The sequence below is a fragment of the Stylophora pistillata genome, chromosome 5 (assembly GCF_964205215.1).
Source record: "Stylophora pistillata chromosome 5, jaStyPist1.2, whole genome shotgun sequence".
Lineage (NCBI taxonomy): Eukaryota > Metazoa > Cnidaria > Anthozoa > Scleractinia > Pocilloporidae > Stylophora > Stylophora pistillata.
The window spans coordinates 11,006,578-11,027,294 of record NC_142523.1 but is presented as its reverse complement, the minus strand read 5'-3'; the positions used below and the strand labels follow the sequence as shown (position 1 = coordinate 11,027,294).

The 20,717-nt window shown below is 39.4% G+C and overlaps 3 protein-coding genes across 4 annotated transcripts; 2 read left to right on the top strand and 1 right to left on the bottom strand.

Annotated features, from left to right (window-relative positions):
• Positions 1-1,154: 1,154 nt before the first annotated feature.
• On the top strand, positions 1,155-10,385 carry LOC111342698 (E3 ubiquitin-protein ligase TRIM45-like). 2 transcript variants are annotated; one of them, XM_088760952.1, is made up of 2 exons: positions 1,155-1,222; positions 6,978-10,385. In XM_088760952.1, exons 1-2 carry the CDS (start codon positions 1,155-1,157, stop codon positions 9,199-9,201), a joined length of 2,292 nt encoding a protein of 763 aa, XP_088617078.1. In that variant the 3' UTR covers positions 9,202-10,385. The 2 variants fall into 2 exon arrangements, with proteins under 2 accessions (XP_088617078.1, XP_022805535.2); XM_022949800.2 differs by lacking the exon at positions 1,155-1,222 and having other exon boundaries at positions 6,213-10,385.
• A 4,893-nt stretch (positions 10,386-15,278) lies between these two features.
• Positions 15,279-17,925, top strand: LOC148730244 (uncharacterized). The gene is made up of 2 exons (XM_088761600.1): positions 15,279-15,951; positions 16,174-17,925. The coding sequence occupies exons 1-2, from the start codon at positions 15,451-15,453 to the stop codon at positions 17,569-17,571; spliced, it is 1,899 nt and encodes a 632-aa protein (XP_088617726.1). The 5' UTR covers positions 15,279-15,450; the 3' UTR covers positions 17,572-17,925.
• Positions 17,926-17,979: 54 nt separating this feature from the next.
• Positions 17,980-19,712, bottom strand: LOC148730243 (uncharacterized). Its single transcript, XM_088761601.1, has one exon. It carries the CDS (start codon positions 19,561-19,563, stop codon positions 17,980-17,982), a length of 1,584 nt encoding a protein of 527 aa, XP_088617727.1. The 5' UTR covers positions 19,564-19,712.
• Between the last annotated feature and the right edge of the window lie 1,005 nt (positions 19,713-20,717).

Genomic DNA, 20,717 nt, shown 5'->3' with positions numbered 1-20,717 from the left:
ATGTTTTTATATCAACACATTAAATTAAGACTTTGACAGTAGTTAGCTCTATAAAAATGTAAACGCTTTGGCAACTGTGTAGTTCTAATTTGGTTGTGAAGGAATCACACTTAAAATGTGATCGTTAGAAATCGTCTTAAGACTGTCGAGTTTTTGAATGCAAGAAGGTTACCTATGTAGCTTTTGTACACTAGTGTAAATTGTTTTTAAGTAATCAAGTTTTTCAACATTTATTTAAATCAGATGTTTTCGTGGATTTTTTTTTGATATTTGATTACTGTGTCTAATCCTAATTCCATGAAACGAGAGAGAGTCTTATCTGAGCTCATTATAGACAACTTCACACATTTGATTATTATGAGTATTGTAGAATCCTTTAAGCCGAGTATTCGGTGAATTTAATCTAATGGTAATATGTTGAAGGTTATCCTTTCGATTTCGTTGTCATGAAAAAATGAGTTACTGTCTCTCCAAGAAGAATGCAATTAACTGTGAGAAAAAATTTTAAAGGAGCTTTTAGCCTTCCGCTGTTCTGCCCTGCATTGTAATAGCAGAGAGCACATTGTGTTTTGGCTGTCGGGTGAATTCACCACCTTTCGCTCCATGAAGAATGTCAAAGAAGCCTTTATTTTCTTTAAGTTTAAACCAGAGTTCTTAATGGTTAACATTGTTCGAGACTTTAAACTATTTCACATACCACTGGTTAGACCTCGTGTAAATAACGTCGGCCCATCGTGTCGTGTGTTTGTGTTAATTCATCACCATTTCCTACACGAAGGAGGATGTTGTTATTTTCTTTAAATCAGAGTTCTTAACGATCAACATTGTTCCAGACGTTAAACTATTTCCCGTTCCCCTGTTCTTCGTGTTTCTTCTCCGTTTACTGCTCCCATGTTCGAGTGTAGGAGATAAGATGGATCATGAACGAGGAAGGAAGAACAGTAGTTGATGCAATGAAGAGAAAATGAGTAGATTATCCTTTTGCTTACGTTTATAGCATGTTTTATTAGGTGACACAGAGTCGAGAACAACACATTCGTCACGCTCTAAAATCTGCATAATCACTCAGTGAGAGAGAAATCAGACAATAAAATGATAATTGTCAGAGCAAAGATCACGATCCTAAACATGTCTGACTCGTTGCTTTAAATAGAATGCTAATTCAATTTCACTTTCTCGGAATCACAAGCAATTTCCGAGTGTGTTTTAGTCGGCAATTCGCGTTTAAGTCGCGTCTGAAAAACCTCAAAAACATGTAACATGTTCGATTTGTCTGGATACTTACACCGAACCCAAGATTATTGCTTGTCTTCATACGTTTTGTTGTGAATGCCTGGAGAGACATGCACTAACGAGACAAAAACAAGGGCTTTATCCATGCCCTGAACGTCAGGCACAAATTCGTCTCCCCGAAGGAAATTTTTTCATAATCTGGCGATAATCTGCTCAACCCGAGCCGGTGAAAGAGAAGAAACAGGCACGCTAAGGTTTATTTGAAAAGTCGGAACTTAGGTTAGAAACGAACATTTCCACCGCTAAACGCCAATTTTCTCAAGCATTTGAATATAGATAATGGAAAAGCTTCGCCAATTGGAGCGTGAAGCCATTACTACCCTCGATAGGGTTCGCAAGTTGAGAATTGAGACATAGCGTTCTGGAAAAGCATCGGTAGTCTCTTTGGAAAAGCAACTTGACCAAGCATTTGAGTTCAGTAACAATCTGGTGGAGAAAAGCTCTAGCTCAGACATAAGGCAAGACAAGAAGAATGTGGAAGAACGAATCGAAGACCTCATCAAGACTACAGTGCCGGAACTTCCGGTTTACTTGTTTGTGGAGTTTATCGGCATGTGAACCAGATAGTTTGAGTTTGGGGAATTCGCGGAATTCAGCGAAACAGATGTGCAGGGATCGACAGTGGAATCATCCCTTCGGTTGCATTTGTCACGTGGACAAGTTTAATGTAACTGACAAGAATAATAACTCTGTGAAAGTGTTGGACAGTTGAATTTGCCTTATGGTTTATGTATTGACAAGTATTTCAATGTATTAGTATGTGATGTGTAGAATAATCGCATTCAACTGATTGCATTAAAAGGAACTTTTATTGGAAAGACAAGCACTAATGTTTACCTTCGAGAGCTGTGGAGTGTAATCACAATGCCAGATGATCGGATTTTGGTCACAGACTTCAGCGGGAAAAAGGTTTGCATTTTGAAATGAATGCCCATTTTTGAAAGTAACAATTAGTTCTTCGTAAATAAACCTGAGAATATCTTCAAGTTTTATTTACTTATCAATTTGCGGAAAATCATGTTATGTGTCGCAAGAGAACTCGAAAGAAAATGGTTAGAATCGGCAACTGCCTTAAATTTCTCACGGAGACTTAAAAAATTTCTTTTGATTCATCACTTCAGTGATCAGATTGTTTCTGCTGTAAATTGACCACGAAATCGAGGTGAGGAATAGCTGATGATCTGTCAGGTCGTCTTAACTTGTTAATGTATTATTTCAAAAGGATAAGTCAGCGTAGAAAAATCGTATCACAGGCCGTTAAGAAAGTCAATTTTTTAGGTCCAAATGAAGTGAAGTGCATTTTTGGAATTTTTGCGTGCAGGAGTTTTTTTTTCTTTTTTTGTAGAAAAGAATATCTTACTGAATGCGTTGTCAATAAATTGACTCTTTTGATTTGCAAAGTTACTTTATCATAATTGTAAATAAATTCGCTTTTTCGATGTACAAAAACTCTCCTTTGGATGAAGCAGGCTATTTAGGATTATCTTTTGACTTCGCTAGATTGCATCAGTTAGAAGCTAACATGTAGTATCAATTACACCATTGACACTGATTAGTGGATTATAAGTTCTTTATTTCCTCGGACTGCAGTCTTACTTGCGTCCTTTGAATGAGCACAATAAATTTAGCTTTCTCTCTCATCTGTGGGGGGGCCTAAGTCCGTGGTAGGGGTGAGGTAAAGGGGTGAGGTGGTTGGATGGAGGAATTCTGGGGGTTTATAATCCCATTTTATGACAAAAGATCTCTATACCATTTCAAAAGTTCGAGTGAGCCCCTTACCCCTGACTTGTTCCGTTTAAGAGACAAGCCTAACCAACCTATTTTCTCGCACATTTTCATTCTTTAGAGACAGAGCAAATTAGATGAAGTAACTGGGAGGACTGCGGAGGCTGATGGTTTGGGAGGCATCCCAGCTACACAGCCTCCCCTCACTACACCCCTGGAAAGAAGAGATATTCCTCCACAGCTGAGCATGACACTGGAGCACATTGTGGGCCAGCTGATGTGCTAACACACGTTTGTCGTAGGAACATTTCTGGATAGGGAATTACTTTTGAAACCAAGAGCCTTGGGAGAGGGGGTGGGGGGTGAGCACCTGTCAATGACCCCATCGCGCTGTCACGCATCGGGGAGAATACAAGGGAGTGGGGGGTTATGTTAGGGGGAAAGGGGCAAAATAGTGACCCAATAAAAATTAACACATACCATAACATGACTATGAATCAATATCCATTTTAAAACACCTATGATTGACTGAACAATGCACACAACTTAAAAAACGTTGACGCGGCTTAGTGTACTCAATTCTCGCCAGTTCCTTTTACCAATCTTTGAGAAGCATGGTATTTTATGGGGGTTGGGGAAGCAATATAGTCGCGCAGTCTCTCCCCTCCCTCTGAAAAAAAGGAATACCTGACCGTAGGTTGGAGCTCATTTCGGAATCAGCGGTTGGCTATCAAGCGGGGCATGGCCCAGTCGGGAAAGCGATCATGAACAGACCCGTATATTTTTTTTTTTTTGCAGAGGTACAAGGAAACCTTTCGTGCAACCTGGGGATGTATTAGCTTACGCTTAAAAGCCAAGTTGTTTTCCTTTTTTTAAGACATTTTTGGAGGGAGACATTGTCATATTTATTAGTCCATTTTTTTTGCAGACAGTTTCGATTTTGGAACAAAGGCTAACGATGACTGAGAATAAACTACGAGAATGCTTAGACAACGAACAGAAAAGAACTCTTCAAATCAGACCTAATGAGTAGCGAAACACAACGCCAATATCTAGCGACCCGGTCATTAGGCCATTAGACATGTTCAGAATTCTGTGAGGACTAGTCTTTGTGCGATGATGGTGTGAACTATTGAAGTAATTTTCAACTGAATGTCGAAAGTAGTCATGGACTACATTGGTTTAGTCTGTTATTGGTTTAGGAAGGTTACGCCGCCCTCTTGAACAATATTAGTGTTAACAAGACCAGCACTTTTTCCAGTGCATCAGACATTGTGCCAGTTTTTGCGTTAGGTTCTCTTATGTTTCTTATGATATTTTCTTTTGTTTGAGTAGTTTCCAACTTTGTATCGAAAATGATCCTGCATTGCTTCGGTTCCGCCTTTCTTCGCTCTGTGATTGGTCCAGAAAACCCGCGCCACCATGTCAGCCAATCAAATGCAAAAACTAAAACCAATCACGACTTAGTCACTCTCGTTTTCCCGCGCTTCAAGCAGGCTGCCTGTTTCTACTTTGAGTTCTCATTGGCAAATGATGATGATGATAATGGTAACTTTTTTCTCTTAGCAGTTGTGATCACGCTGTGAATTTGGTTTAAGGACACTTGGCCGAAATGCGTTCTATGAGAAAACAGTGTTTTATATCTGCGTGTACATATCGTTTAAAGTTACTAAGGCCGTGTCAGAACTGATAGTAGATTAATTAACTATTTCACCAACCTTTCTCCATATTTGTATCGGGAATTTGTTCTACATTTAGTCGGAAGTTGAAGCAGCTTTTCTGCGAGCTGACTTTGTCTGTTCTCCGCATTCGATGCTCTGAAAATGTGTTGTAAAACTGTCTTTGGTCTAAATGCATAATCAGTAATTATATAATAAACAGGTCATTACTTTCCCGCTAGTGGATACGACTTTATAATATCTCTCACAAGTGTAAAGACGGAACGAGTGAGAGATATTATCACTGACCAACACTCAAAGATAAGATTCGTATTTACCCGCGGTCAGGTGATTCTTTCTTACTATTGTCTAAAAGGTTTTGAGTAACCGGGCTGTGATACAAAGCAAGCGGCACTGAAATTTTGTTATTTCCACCAGTATCTTACGCTTCTGTGCTAAAAATTTGAGCCACAACCATTCGGAATAGCCTGCACCTTCTTTCAGAGTGCCGACTAGTGTAACAACCCTGTCGTCTAGATAGATAGAACCTCTTAACTACAATTACATTAGGTTTTACTTTTCACCTTAAGCTTTAAAACTGCGAACAATGATACTAAGGGGAATGAAGTGCGAATGAGTGATTTGTGTCACGCAAAAAACTGCACGGGCTGCGAGTAAAAAGCGAAGTGCCCCAAGATATAATGAGCTTTCAAATTCTAGGCCATTCACAGACCCCTTAGCTTATTTTTAAGCATCTACGAGTGCGAGGAAAGGAAAAAGCCGCAGGGTATTTGAAGAACACGAACCCTTTTGAAACAGCTACGGACAGAAGGGGAAATCACGCCAGCTTCTGACCCTCTGATAGGCTGTTACCGAACGCTTCAAAAGAGAAAAGCTTAGTTAAGAGGGCGACTCTTCCATCCTTTCAATAGCGTAACTGTTTTTACCCATTGTCCCCTCACCCCCTCCCCCTTCCCCCGCTCCGTTTACATTTGTTGAACCGGAGGGCTGATGTTTGAAAATTGCATGGTTATAAGAATAAACTGTGTGGCACAGAAAAGTTGCAGCCGAGCCTTTTTCTTTCTTTTTTTACTTTAACGTACATTTATTTGACACTTTTACTGCAACAATAGCCCATTTCCAAATTGCCTTTAGCCTCTTTTTCAAAGCGAGTCCTGGTGCTCATCCTTTCGTATGGTAATAAGTTTTCATTCACATTCAAATTAAACTCATTTTCATTCGTATGGTTGAGCGCCAGGCCTCGTTTTGAAAAAGAGGCCAAACGTAATTCGGAAATGGCTTATTGGCTGTCTCTCTGGGCAACTGTGGCTGTCTTTTGGTTAGGGGAGGGATGAGTGCGCAGTTTCTCTAAGATTCATCGTTGTCCACGATCCATACCAAGTACGATACACAAACGAACTAAAATAGGTTATAATCTTTTAGAGAGCTAGTTTCCGTTCTTATAAAAAAGCAGGTTTTACCTTTTCGTCAATATCACAGATTTCTCTATCATGACAGCACAAGAAAACCAGATATTTGTTTATTGTTATACTCACGCGCTTCCTTAGAAAAACTGCGAAATATCGGACTTCAAAACTGAAGCTATTTCATACAGCTTGAGAGAAGACGAAATGTCTTCCGAAGAGAAGTGATTGGCTGCTTAAATTCGGATACTGATTATTTTTTTTCTAGCAGACAAGTTTTTCGGAATACCAGACTCACTATACGGCGGTAAATGTAGCGATGAGAAAATGAGGTGGTTGATCTGTTTCCAAACATTCGTAGCATGTTCTATCTGGTGACAGACTCGAGAACGGCGCATTAGATCACGCAATGAAATCTTTCTAATTACTCAGTGACAGAGAAAGAAGACAACGGGTGGATAAAGTTTTAACAGCTTTGCGTTGATGATTCATCACTCTATTGATTGATTTTTGTGTAAGTAATTCTTTGAATTCTTTCATAGCGTGACCGAATGCTTTACGCTCGTTACACGTTCTTTGAGGTTTTTTATAAGCCATTACATCACGAAATGGCGATTAAACCACACCCGCATTGTATTTGTGATTCCGAGAAAATGAACCTAGAGTAACATTCTATTTTGAGCAGCGAATCGGATCTCTCTAGGATCGTGTGATCTTCGCATGGAAGTTCACCGATTTGCATTAATCCCCACGCGAAGATCGCGTGATCCTAAAGTGATTTGATTCACTGCTTAGATAAAATACAAATTTAAATCTCTGTTCCTTGAAACAAACAATACGTGGAATGTGTGTTATTTTCTTCAGTTTCGTTATTGAGTCGCTTGGAGTCGTTCGTTATGGAGTCGCTTCTTAAAAACCTCAAAGAACATGTAACATGTTCAATTTGTTTGGATACGTACACTAAACCCAAGACCATTACTTGTCTTCATACATTCTGCTGTGAATGCCTGGAGAGACATGCACTAACGAGACAAAAACAAGGGCTTTATCCATGCCCCGAGTGTCAGGCACAAATTCGCATCCCTGATGGAAAGCGTTTTGATAATTTGCCAAGCAGCTTTCTGCACAACAGTTTATTGAGTCTTCTTGCCGTTCGACGCGGTGGCGAAGGAAATGAAATAAGCTGTAGTACATGCCAGAAGAAGAGCGCTGAGATTAACTACTGCTTTGAATGCGAGAAGTTCATGTGCCCTGACTGTATGAAAGCACACGAAGTGTTCCGAGATACTTTGTTTGAGGGACACAAAGTCACACCAGTACGACAGTTTGAAGCCACAGACTACGAGGCCTTGTTGAAACGGCAATCATTTTGCTCCGTTAAATATCACGAGAAAGAAGTAACAAAGTTTTTCTGTGTTGGCTGTCAAAGCTGTGTTTGTCAAGTTTGCATCGTCACAGATCACAAAAGCCATGACGCTGTTCCGCTTGAAAGGGCAGCGGATGATGAGAAAGCAAACATCATTATCCGAGCCGAGCTAGTTAAGCAGAAGAAAGAGGTCTGCCGAGATGTTATTCGTGAATTTGAGAAGACGGAACTTGAGTTGGAAGCGAACATTACCACCGCTAAACTCCAAGTTTCCCAAGTAGTCGAACAGATGATACGAAAGCTACGCCAATTGGAAAGTGAATTCATTAATGCCTTCGAGAAGTCTCGCGCGTCAAGGATTGAGAAATTACATTCTGGAAAAGCGTCGGTTTTCTCTTTGGAAAAGCAACTTGACCAAGCATTTGAGTTCAGTAACAACCTGGTTGAGAGAAGCTCGAGCTCAGACATAATGCAAAACAAGAAGAATGTGGAAGAACGAATCGAAGACCTCATCAAGACCACAATGCCAGCACTTCCGGTTAGCTCATTTGTGGAGTTTGTGTCTACATGTGAAGCAGAGAGTTTGAGTCTGGGATTTACGAAGTTCAGCGAAACAGATGTGCAAGGATCAACCGTGGAGGGACTGGATCAGAATTTCCAAGCTGGTGTAGAAGCAGAACTATTGATTTGTCCCAAATCAAGCGAAGGAGAAATTAGAAACACTCTGCACACAGATCGTGTTGAAGTACACATAGAACCTGCGGATTGGGTGAGTAATTTGGTGACGAGTGAAAAAGAAGACGATAGTTTTATAGTAAAATTTGTAGCGAAAGTACCAGGTACTTATGAAATGGCAGTTAAGATAAATGGACAGAAACTTGCCAAAAGTGAAATTTTGATTCCAGTTAAGGCGCGACAATTACACTTCGCAGGCAAGTTAGACTTTCAGGGAGCAGTGTCCCAGGGTCCAGCCGGGGTTGCAGTGAACAGTAAAGGTGTTATTGCTGTGGCTGGGTGTAAAGGTCACTGTATCCTGGTATTTGATGAGGCAGGAAATTTAAGACGAAAACTTGGTTGTCATGGAGACAAGGATGGGCAATTTAATCAACCAGTCGACGTCACATTCATAAACGATGACGAGGTTTTGGTGGCAGATTCAGGTAATCACCGAATACAGCAGTTGAATGTACAAACAGGGAAGTTTGTGAAAAGCTTTGGAAAAAAGGGAAGTGCAGACGTAGACTTAAAGAAACCTGCAAGTGTTTGTATTACAACTGATAAACGTTTTATCGTTGTCGCGGAGTTTTTTGGCAGAATTCAGGTGTTTACAATGGATGGTGAACCTGTGGCGAAGTTTGGAGACAGCGGCTCAGAGAGGCTCGATCATCCGTTGGGTTGCATTTGTTACGAAGACAAGTTCATTGTAACTGACAAAGATAATAACTGTGTGAAAGTATTTGATGGTAAAGGACAGTTTTTGTTCAAGTTTGGAGAATACGGAAATGGTGATGGACAGTTGGATTGGCCGTGTGGGTTAAGTGTTGACAAGCATGGCAACGTTTTCTTATGTGACAGGTTGAATAATCGCATTCAACAGTTTACATTGGAAGGAACTTTCATTGGAAAGACAAGTACTGATCTGGAACTACAAGAGCCCTGGGGTGTTACCACAATGTCAGATGATCGGATTGTGATTACAGCGTACGACGGGAAAGAAGTTATCATTCTAAAATGAATGCATATTTACGAAATTAACAATCAAACCCTCTTAAAAAAAACTTAAAAACTAAGATATTCTCATCGGTTTTGGTTTAAGAGGATTAACATTATTTTATTAAGTTACGGACATTCTTGACACACTTCATGTGAAGCAAAAGAATTTGAAAGAAAATGGCTAGAATCGGACTTGCTCTCAAAATTCCCGAAAAGAGTCCAAATATTTTCTTTGATTCAGGAGCAGAGTAGTGTGATTGGTTTCCGGTAAACTGACCAAAAAAAAATCGATCACAAAAGTCTCCCAGAGAATCTGTCCGGTCCCCTTCGTAGCTCTGCCTTCAGCTTGATAACAGGTGTTTACTCGTCGAAGAGCAGTTTGAATGCAAAAAGACATTCCCGAAAAAAAAAACCATTGTACACTAGCACCGATAAGTGTAAATTGTTGCTGATGTGAGGCCAACTTAAAACATGCATTTTTATCAGCACAAATGTATTTTAAGTAGCCGTTTGTTCTTGTTTGATAACAGTCATTCGCTCGCCCAACGAAGCGTATTTTTTATTTCGATTTTTCAAATATATACGTATAGACAATAGCTAATAGGAATGAAGCTAAAAACTGTGGAAATTGCCTAATACCTATGTACTTTTATCAGCATCGTAATTTCAAAAGAGATTGCCTGAATTCAAGGAGGGAAGTATTTAGACATAGTTTACTTAAAATTGATAGAAGCTTAGCCGAAAGACCTAAAAAAATTTATAGGTAGATAGGTAGCAGACAGAAAACATTTTCAATGAATTCACCAAGAAATTGAAAGGGATACGACAAAAACGTTTCCCCGTATGTATACCTTGGCTGTTAGGCATGAAAGAGTTTGAATAAGTTTTTGCGGCTTGGTACTGAATTTCAATTTTATTCAAATTTTTTTTAGTGTATTTTTGGTATTTTTTGCAAGCAGGAGTTTCCATGACTAAGCTCCTTGAAATATCATGAAAATGTAAATTGATTAAATGAATTACTGATATTGTGGGATACTTTTCACTGTATAACTGTTCCGACACTTGGGAGGCTTGCTAAGCACTCAAGAAGCTAGAGTCCGCTCTCGGCTATCGCCTCGGGCGACTCTTCTCTTACGCTTCTTTCGTGCTTAGCAACCTCCCGCGTGCATCCATAATTATTAAAAACTGGATCATTAGATAATGTAATTCAAGACTTTTTATTGGCTTAGCCATTATGGTATATAAACCAATATACCATAATCTACAAATACGGTAAGCAGTACGCGCCAGCTTAAAATTAAAAGGGAGCTAAAAAATTTAAGATTTGGTAAGATTTGTCTAACATCTTATGGGCGTTTTTAATAAAACAATTATTCCACTCGCGCTTGTTGGATATGAGATGATTAATCATCTATTAATGATCTATCATCTCTTATTATCCAACTACACTTCGTAGAGTACAAATAACGCCACAGACGAGTACAAATATCACGCGGTATTCGTACTCTAGAGTACCGGTTAAACAGGTTTTCTCGCACCGCACAAGCGAAGAATTGAATTATAGTTACGAAAAAAAAATGGCAGACAATTTGAATCATATTTCTGACAACGAAGAGTCAGAATGACTGGCAAATATACATCCAAGTTTATTAGATGAATCGAATGAAGAGAAACAGCTAGACGACCTGGAATTTCTTTAGTTATTGAAGAAAAAAGAAACAGCAACACGACAACGCGCCAATTTCGTTCCGCTTCGAATACCTCTGTCACGCACTCCCCGTAAATAAATATCCGCGAAATTCGCCCGCACCGAAATAACAGTTTGACGTGTTGGACAATAAATAACTTATTAGACGTTTTGTTGTGTAGTATCGCTGAGTATTTTTACTCGTTATATGTATTTTGACCCGTCCTACGGGCTCCTTAAAATACGGCACAACTCGTAAAAATAATCAGCGATACTACACAACAAAACGTCTAATAAGACATATATAAATATATATCCGACGCGCGCTCGTGGAATAATTGTTAAATATAACTCAGTGTACGATGGTGTTTATCATTTGTTAATCCGAGCTTCTCCGACCTTGCCCGAATGATTTCCGAATTTCGTGTCGAAGTATTCTGTGTATTAAAATGGCCCCTTGCAGAGTTCTGCGAAAACTCTGCAAGAATCTTGAACTGTTATTAGAGGCTTTTGCACACTGAAATCAGAGTAGAAAATGCTCTGTTTGCAGAGGGTCGAAGGGAATCCTATGATCCATCTCTGCAACCGAAAAAAATTTTGCTAAAATGGACTGTCACTCGTCTCGGACGCAGTAGTGAACACTAGGGGTGGCGAATGGTAAATGCGAGACAATAGGGTCTAAAAGTATTTATGAGTGACCACGAGTGACCACGAATGACCACAAGTGACCACGAGTGACCACGAGTGACCACGAGTGACCACGAGTGACCACGAGGGACCACGAGTGACCACGAGTGACCACGAGTGACCACGAGTGACCACAAGTGACCACGAGTGACCACGAGTGCGATTAAATCATAATACAGTTGGACCCCAATAATTCAAACTCGGATAATTCGAAGTCCCCGCTAATTCGAAGTAAAATTCAGTTCCCTGGTTTTGCCCCACTTTTCTCAGTCATTTTACCTCGGATAATTCGAACTCGGATAATTCGAAGTCCCCGCTAACTCGAAGTAATTCCTGTTTCCTTAGGTCGGATTTTACCCCGATAATTCGAAGTTAAGTTACCAGCTGAATGAAAAAGAACAGACGCTGTCGGAAATTAGATTATATATTCATGTAATAACAGTTTCGAACGTTTCGCAGCTCGTTAATCCCTTTATAATTGTGTAAAACAGTTCTCTGTGCATTAATCCCTTTACTGTATGTGCGGTGCTTTATAAAAGTTATTAACATGTCGATTTGATGAAAATCCATGTGCCTAAAGAGTTGACGAAAAATCCAATTTTAGTCTTTCAGCTTTGTGACTCTCTTTCAAGAATACAGACGTATTTCTTCTCTCCTTCAAACAAAAGTTTTCATAGCACTTGCGTCGCCAAGATTAACAGGCATGCCTGTCACAATAACAGTGCATGAATTTCTATTATCCGCTCTCAGAATTTAAAAGATTGTCTTAGCGAATCGTCCACTCTTTCCCTTCTTCAGATGCCCAACAATGGTCTCTTGATCTTGCATCACACAATATACGGCATATTTGACCACTGGATTATCGTGCTCTCTTCTGGTTGAAAGTTTTTCATTCACTGTTGGTTTCCAGATTTCCTGGTAGTCGTTATATCCCTTTATGTAGGAGTTAATCTGAAGCGAAGCAACATTCCTTGGGCAAACCATTATTTAAGCAGAGCTTGATTAAGTAAATTCAAAGCCGATATATAGCAGTTGAGTGCATGCGTCTAATGACAAGGACGCGATATGAGTAAACAATACACGCTAAATCACACTTTTAGCGGAAGTGGATCACTTTGTCGGTATCGTTTTTTCAATTTAGGCTTTTTACCGAGGTGTTAATTGGCATGTATTTCTGTGCTGTAGCTTGTGCGGTGATCAAACGGCTCTAGAAAATCGAACTCAGCTTCGGAAATTCACTAATATCGCGAAAATAGGGTAACTCAAGTTATGCAGAGGCAAAAATTACGTATTTATTTTTGACCCCTATAATTCGAACCTCCGATAATTCGAACTATTTTGCTTTTCCCTTGAGACTTCGAGTTATCGGGGTCCAACTGTATCTCAGTTTTCTTACTGTGACGTCATTACGGAATCATTTTCACTCAATTTCATGATGACTTACGAAAACTAAAGTTATCCACTGTATAAATGCATAGCAGATGATTTGAAAAACATATGAAAAACAGGTGCGATAATATTCAAAGACTTGCAGTGTGGACTATACATTACAGATTGCACAGTTACGATAGGTTGAGACTGAAAAACGATTTTAAGAATAATTAACAACTATTCACCGAAGTGGAGGTGGTTAGTGGTGGATATTTACCTCGCCGCTTCGCGGCTCGGTAAATATCCACCGCCAACCCCCGACACTGAGGTGAATAGTTGTTTTAGTATATACTAAAACAGTGAGATAATATACACCACCAAAAATTGATTTTAACTCATACATTCCAACATTTTCCCGCGCGGAAAGGACTGAAACAGCAAGCCGCTCGGATCGCGGTAAGTGATTTTTTGTTGTAAAAACTGCAGTCTCGTTTTCCCACTGACAGATAAAATTTCTGAAGACATTTGTTTAGCTCTGGTGGCGACATTTCTTCAAATGGTGTTGCAGACTCTCTCTGTATCTGAAACCAATTCTGTTGAAGATATCATTCAACTTTGATTTTCAAGTGAACAAGTGAAGTTACGCAAGATTAATTTACATTTGTAAAGAAAAACATTTCTCATTGGTTTTTATCGATAAACTCCGGGTTAAAACTTAAACCATTACCTTTAAACACAGCTAAACCAAATTTAGTCGCTTTCTTCGTGTTTTCGGGGACTGCTTCGTCATTAATTTGAGTAATTTGTTCGCTTGTCACGGATGCAAACCGGGACGCCAATTTTTCCCGAGTTGCTCGGAGGTATATAGCAAAGGATATTTGGAGTTTGACTAGCCAATCATAGCGCGCCTTCAACCTTCAACACTGTCCACTGTTTTAGTATATACTAATCATAAATATCACATTACCATTTTATTTGGCTTTATTTTAACAACCCAATGACGTCAATGATCAACCCTTCACTTTGGAAAATTCCATTCAACTTTCAAATGTACTGCCAACGAGATGTCTGGACAAGTACTTCATCGGGTTTTACGTCGTAAACTCAGTACTCCTAGCGTCAAAGTAATAGCTATTTTCTTAGCTTATATATCGCTTGGGTTGTGAAAAATTCGTATGAATATATGTTTATCATGACAACTTTTTATTACACCTAACCTCTCCGTATGATTCCAAAAATAGTATACAACAATAACCGTGGGAACTAGGCAGCTAGACACGATGGGGGGCATTTTGGGCGTTTCCGCGCGCTTTAGAATGGGTTTGCGTGTTTCTTGTCAAGTTCGGTAATGGCTGACTTATTAAACAAGAAGCGTAAAGACTTCACGCGCTCTGAAGTTGTATTTTTGTTTATACGATCGAGCAGAGGAGGAGTAGATGAGCAGTGGCGGAACGTTGGTTGCGTTGTGTCCGAAAGGAAATATTCAAATCAAACGCTTAGCGTTTTTTCAAAAAGTTAAATAACACTGTGATATAATAAAATATACAGAGTGCTGTAGTTATGGTTTCTTAAATATATTTTTTGGAATTTTTTTCAATTATCGGACGTATGTCGCGGAAAATATTCAATCAATAGTCTCCTTTCTAATAGGTATTTGACGAAATTATGTGAATTTGACTGCGTGATGACGTCATAGTAACAAAAGTGAGATATTTTGATTTAATCTCACTCGTGGTCACTCGTAGGTACTTTTAGACCCTCTCGCCGCGCCGCCAACAACATTTGTCCCGCGTAAACCTTGGCAAAATGGACTAAATAAAGAAAACCGTGATAAACTTGTCGATCCTTTTTCGTAAACGCTAACACTCATGTGGTAATTTAACTGATTTCAGTTTATCAAATCATGATGATTGCAGTGATTGTCTTTCTTTGCGAAACTCGCGAAGTTTACAATTTCAGTCAACGTATATGAGCACGATCCTTCGCAGTAAAGCACTATTTGAGCAATAGTGAAAATCAGACCTGAAAAAAATTTCAGGCCTGTACGGGATTCGAACCACTGACCTCTGCGATACTAGTGCAGCGCTCTACCAATTGAGCTAACAAGCCAACTGGGAGCGGGCCATCAAATTAATTCGACATAAACCCGTAGATGATAAATCAAACAACAACATATGGGGCGCCAACCCAGTCAATATTCCCTCTGTATTTCTGTGACCCAGTCTACTTTTGACATGGTCGACTCGACTTTTTATATGGTCAACTCGACTTTTTATATGGTCAACTTGACTTTTTAGATGCTCAACTTTTTACTTTTTCTATGGTCAACTCGACTTTTTATATGGTCAACTTGACTTTTTACATGCTCAACTTTTGACTTTTTCTATGGTCAACTCGGCTTTTTTTATGGTCAACTTGACTTTTTACATGCTCAACTTTTGACTTTTTCTATGGTCAACTCGACTTTTTATATGGTCAACTTGACTTTGTAATCTCCACAATGCATTGCGTTAGGACTCTAACAAAATGACCGACAATAACGAAGACTTGCAGCATATCTCCTCGGCGTGTGCCATAGCTAAGCAGGCCCTCGAAGCCATCGGCAATCTACAGAATAATGACATTCGAAATGTGGCAGCGTTCACAGCTACCAACATTGCTTCGACTTCCTCTGTTCCATCATCAAGCCCTTCGATTGCAGCAGAGCTCGCTCGTCGATTTCCAACTTACAGCGCACGTGGGGTCACCGCAACTAGAAAACGAACTTCAGCGAGTGCTATTATGAGTTCCAAGTCACGAGGAAACAAGACTGGGCGTCCCAGTAAGACAATTTTCCACAAAGACCTGGTAATAATTCCAAACCCTAATACAAACCAAGTACCAAGTCACGTCAACAAAGTGAAGCTCGAAGAGAGGGGCTTGATTATCCACCAGCTTCCTTTTAATAGAGACTGGTCTTACTTAGACTTGAAAAGAAATATTGAAAGTCAACTTCCAAGAGAGGATATTATGTTTGAATACCTCAAGGTAATTTTTTGGTTTTTCTCCTGCTCGGTGAGATAAAGAACTAATAGTGAAACTGAGTATATTAATTTAGGAAGTACATGAAGTTGTAAGGCAGACTTCAAGAAGAACTCCTACACTGTAGATAAGGTCTAGTTCTAAGTGGCTAACTCAGTCGTGCATTCTTTGAAAGGTGTTTATGAGAACTTGCTTCATTCTTGTGATTGTAACTGTATTTTTTTATAGGCTTGTTATGGAACTCTAGTAACGCCAAAACTAGCAAAGGGAGTTAGAATGGATGGTGAGAGAATAATAAAACTCTCAGGTCAAGGGAGTGTGTATATCAGATGTCTGGAGCCCTTTGAAGAGATAGATAGGGATGAAGATGATGAAGAGCTTATGATACCATCATTTACTCAATTCACTGGTGACCTCTCAGAAAACCTCGTTGATGGAAGTTCCTCATCATTGCAACATCAAAACAGTGAAGCTGTATCTACAGACCCGGGGGAACTACTTATGACTGAAGATCCAATGTCTTACTTGCCAGAAATGGAGAACAATGAGTCAGTTAATAATTATGAAGTTGTAGTTGATGTTAATGAAATATTTCCACCAACTTCACCATCAAATAATGGTGAAGTGCCAACTAAAGTCATCAGAGTTCACAGGTCAAATGTAAGAGCTGATATGCTTGACATCTTTTCAGATCCTTTCATTTTTAAGTCCAGTTTAAATGCCATCATAATAAATCAGCTTGGCCATGAAGAGGCTGGTCAGGGAAATGGGGTCCTAAGGGAAGCTTTTGCCCTCTTTTGGAAAGAATTCTACGAGTCCCACATGCTGGGGGAGACTGAAAGAGTCCCTTATATTAGGCATGATTTTGACCGCAATAAGTGGGAAGCAGTGGGGAGGATACTTGTTAAGGGATATACTGAGAGTCAGTATTTTCCCTATAAATTAAGCAAAGCCTTTCTTGCTGGTTGTATTTTTGGGGAGGGGAGCATTACCCCTGAAATGTTGCAAGATTCCTTCAAATGTTATGTTTCTCCATCTGAAACTAGTCTTATAGAAGGCTGCTTGGCCAATAATATTGCATGTGACAGTGATGAGATGCTTGACTTTTTATCAGCATTTGACTGTAAGAGAAAAGTCACACACAGTAACTTTGTAGAAATCATGAAAGAGGTTGCTCATAAGGAAATAGTGCAAAAACCCAAATATGTAAGTGATTGCTGGCAACCAATTCTTGCCCACCTCAAGATTTATTTTTCAGATGTGAAATCTTTACATCAATTATATTCTTCAATTATTCCAAGTAATGTGAAAGTTATTGGCCTACTTGAAGCCAGTCCAGCTACAGCAGCTGAGACAGAAACACTGGCCCACCTCAAGAGATTTATTAGAGGGCTTGACCAAGCTAAGCTTACCTCATTTTTGAGGTTTACAACTGCATCTGATGTTCTTGTCACTGACAGGTTGACAATATCATTCACCCAGAGCGAAGGTCTACAGAGAAGGCCTATTGCCCACACCTGTAGCTACACCTTAGAGGTGCCCAGCACATATGCTAGCTTTTGTGAGCTCAGAGAAGAATTCATGGCCATTTTAAATTCAGATAGTTGGGAGATGAACATAGTGTGAGTAAATAGCATAAATGTGTACCAAAAGGGGGTCTCACCATGTATAGCTTACTCAACTTCATTTGTTCTCAGACTGTTCAGTTTCTATGTAATTTTACGTTGAGTTGAGTCTTTACAAGATTGGTTTGCTTACTTACAACTGAACACACTCATTTTATCTTGTTATCAAGGCTTCTTAGCATGAATTTTGTAAAAAAAAAAAGACATAAGATGGAAATTATGTTAGGGTTCTTTTGTTGGGTTTAAAACATTATGTTATATTGTTAGATTTATTTAACATACAATGAATTCCATAAGTATTTAAAGTTCTCTTTCAAAAACATAAAGTGCAATGAAAAGCGTTGTGTTTTGTGCATTTTGTAGCTTGTAGTAGTGATTTCTTAAACAAAATACAAGTTTGCAACTACTGTCAGTTCAGTTGATATATATCCTGTGAAAGCAAAGAATACAGAATTCTTAAACAATCTAAGTATGTATTTTCTCCACTTCTGTCATTTTCTTGTAAGGGGTTGCAGTGACTTTCTAGGAATGCTATCTGTTGACCAGAAAGTGGGACAGTTGTTTCTGGAACTACTACCTGATAATTCTCTTCTTCTAAAGGGACAGGGGCAGAGGGATCAAATCCATAATCATGCATACTACAAGCATTAAACACGCTTTCAACTGCAGCATATCCAGAGTGCTCATTTTCAAGCATTCCAGCTGTATATAATTGAATAGGAGAAAGATTTCGTTCTGAAGATAGTGGATGATTTTTCCACTGACCCTTGAATTCTTGTAAACACTTATTGATTCTGGGAATGTATGTATAATGCAATGCAAATAAATGCAACTCATTTATTGGATCCAGTAGCTCATTATCCTCCAAGCAAGAAAATGTTCTTGCAAAAAAGCAAAGTACTCCTGAGTAAATATCTCTGTGCGACCTCTCTACACGACAGTTGTGTACAGAGCTACCAGTTATAATGCTACCTCTGTCAACACCTCTCTGCTCTAGCATGAACTCTGCCACTTTGAAATTTTCCATAGCATAATCACTTCTCACTCTAGAAGGCAATCCATAACTGTTGACACCTCCAATAAATTGTTCCAGGACTGTGTCAGCTTTATTGTTATTGCAGCAGTGGGCATAAATTATAATTCGGGAATACCCATCAACGCACACGTGAGTTATTAACCTCCATCGTATGAGTTTGTGGTTGCTGTCAATGTGCCACAGAGCATTTGGCGTAGGAACGTTGTATTTTCTTCTGTAAATTGCAGATCGCCACCGTAAAACTGTCCCAACAGGATCGAGAGTTTGAAGACAATTTCTCACACGCCATCGTAGAATATTTAGCCCCCTGCTTCTCAGAGCACCAACCAGTCGGGCCTGTCCAATATTTGGAGTTAGTTCTTGAATTTCTTTCACTATGTTTTCCAAATCAGAATCTGATATCTGAGTCCAACTTGACTCTTCTTGGTCAGTCATGCCATACATTAATCTCCTCCTCCAGAGGGTACTCTCGCTCACACCAAGTAAATCAGATATCTTTTTCCAAGAAAAATGCGTTTCTCTTAAAAAGCGTATCTGTTCTTCCTCAATGACATAAGGTGGGCGCCCAGGACCGTTCCTTCTTGAATCAGGTGGGCTACTATATGCCCTTTCACTGTGAAAATCTAACATCCCATTTCTGTATTGCTGCAGCTGATCAATCAAGTTCCTAACCTTAATAAGAGACAAGTTTAGGATTGATGCCACATCAATGAAATCTTCGTTATTCCCAATCTCTGATGTGAGTAACTGGATGGTCTCTGCAGCAGTTCTCAATCGATCAGCTGCCAGGTCAAGATCCTCAAAAGACAAGTTATTGCATCTTTCTGCTTCTTCAAATGAGGATATTGTAGACAGCAGTAGCTTTAGATTGTCAAAAAATAGAAATAATCCGTACTCGTTGCGTTCTCTAGAGGGGTCTTGGACCATTCTTTCCTCAAAAGCCAAAGAGTGGAGCATTGGCAGCCATCTTTGTTAGTGATTGGGCGCAATGCATTATGGAACGATTCAAAAGATTACCACTTGACCATGTAAATAGTCGAGTTGACCACATAAAGAGTAAAAAGTTCACCGTATAAAAAGTCGAGTTGACCATAGAAAAAGTCAAAGGTTGAGCATGTAAAAAGTCAAGTTGACCATATAAAAAGTCGAGTTGACCATAGAAAAAGTCAAAGGTTGAGCATGTACAAAGTCAAGTTGACCATAAAAAAAGCCGAGTTGACCATAGAAAAAGTCAAAAGTTGAGCATGTAAAAAGTCAAGTTGACCATATAAAAAGTCGAGTTGACCATAGAAAAAGTAAAAAGTTGAGCATCTAAAAAGTCAAGTTGACCATATAAAAAGTCGAGTTGACCATATAAAAAGTCGAGTCGACCATGTCAAAAGTAGACTGGGTCACAGAAATACAGAGGGAATATTGACTGGGTTGGCGCCCCATAACAACAAACATATGAAACATATGTGTGAACTGCGGTTATGAAACGTATATGAGCACGATCCTTCGCAGTAAAGCACTATTTGAGCAATAGTGAAAATCAGACCTGAAAAAAATTTCAATTTTGTTAGCTCAATTGGTAGAGCGCTGCACTAGTATCGCAGAGGTCAGTGATTCGAATCCCGTACAGGCCTGAAATTTTTTTCAGGTCTGATTTTCACTATTGCTCAAATAGTGCTTTACTGCGAAGGATCGTGCTCATATACGTTTCATAACCGCAGTTCACACATATGTTTCATATGTTTGTTGTTGTTTGAATTTCAGTCAAGTTAAGATGAAACCTGATAACTGGAGTTTGAATCCATACGAAATTTAAATACTTCAGACCCCTTGAAAAGTGATTGAGATTTATGTTTTAACACAGTGAATTAATATTTAGGGCCTATCCGCAGTAGCGACAAATTTTCTGTCATCACCGACACTGTGTAAGTGGGGTGTCACGAAAACTCAGTCCTCAGTCCTCAGACCCCGAAAACTCAGACCTCTCGAAAATCCAAGAGATAAGCTCGACTCATGATCAGTCCTGGTAATACCGCGTATAGAGGTTTCCCGCTGACGTCACGTATTCCGTAGCAACCATGTTGGCCGCCATCTTGAAGGTCAGGTTTTCCAATGTTAAC

Excerpts from the sequence above, each read along its gene's own strand:
- LOC148730243 (XM_088761601.1), bottom strand. The coding sequence starts at position 19,563 with ATGCTCCACTCTTTGGCTTTTGAGGAAAGAATGGTCCAAGACCCCTCT.
- LOC148730244 (XM_088761600.1), top strand. The coding sequence starts at position 15,451 with ATGACCGACAATAACGAAGACTTGCAGCATATCTCCTCGGCGTGTGCC. Across the intron at positions 15,952-16,173 it reads TTATGTTTGAATACCTCAAG|GCTTGTTATGGAACTCTAGT; the intron begins GTAATTTTTTGG and ends ATTTTTTTATAG.
- LOC111342698 (XM_088760952.1), top strand. The coding sequence starts at position 1,155 with ATGCTAATTCAATTTCACTTTCTCGGAATCACAAGCAATTTCCGAGTG. Across the intron at positions 1,223-6,977 it reads TGTTTTAGTCGGCAATTCGC|TCGCTTGGAGTCGTTCGTTA; the intron begins GTTTAAGTCGCG and ends TTCGTTATTGAG.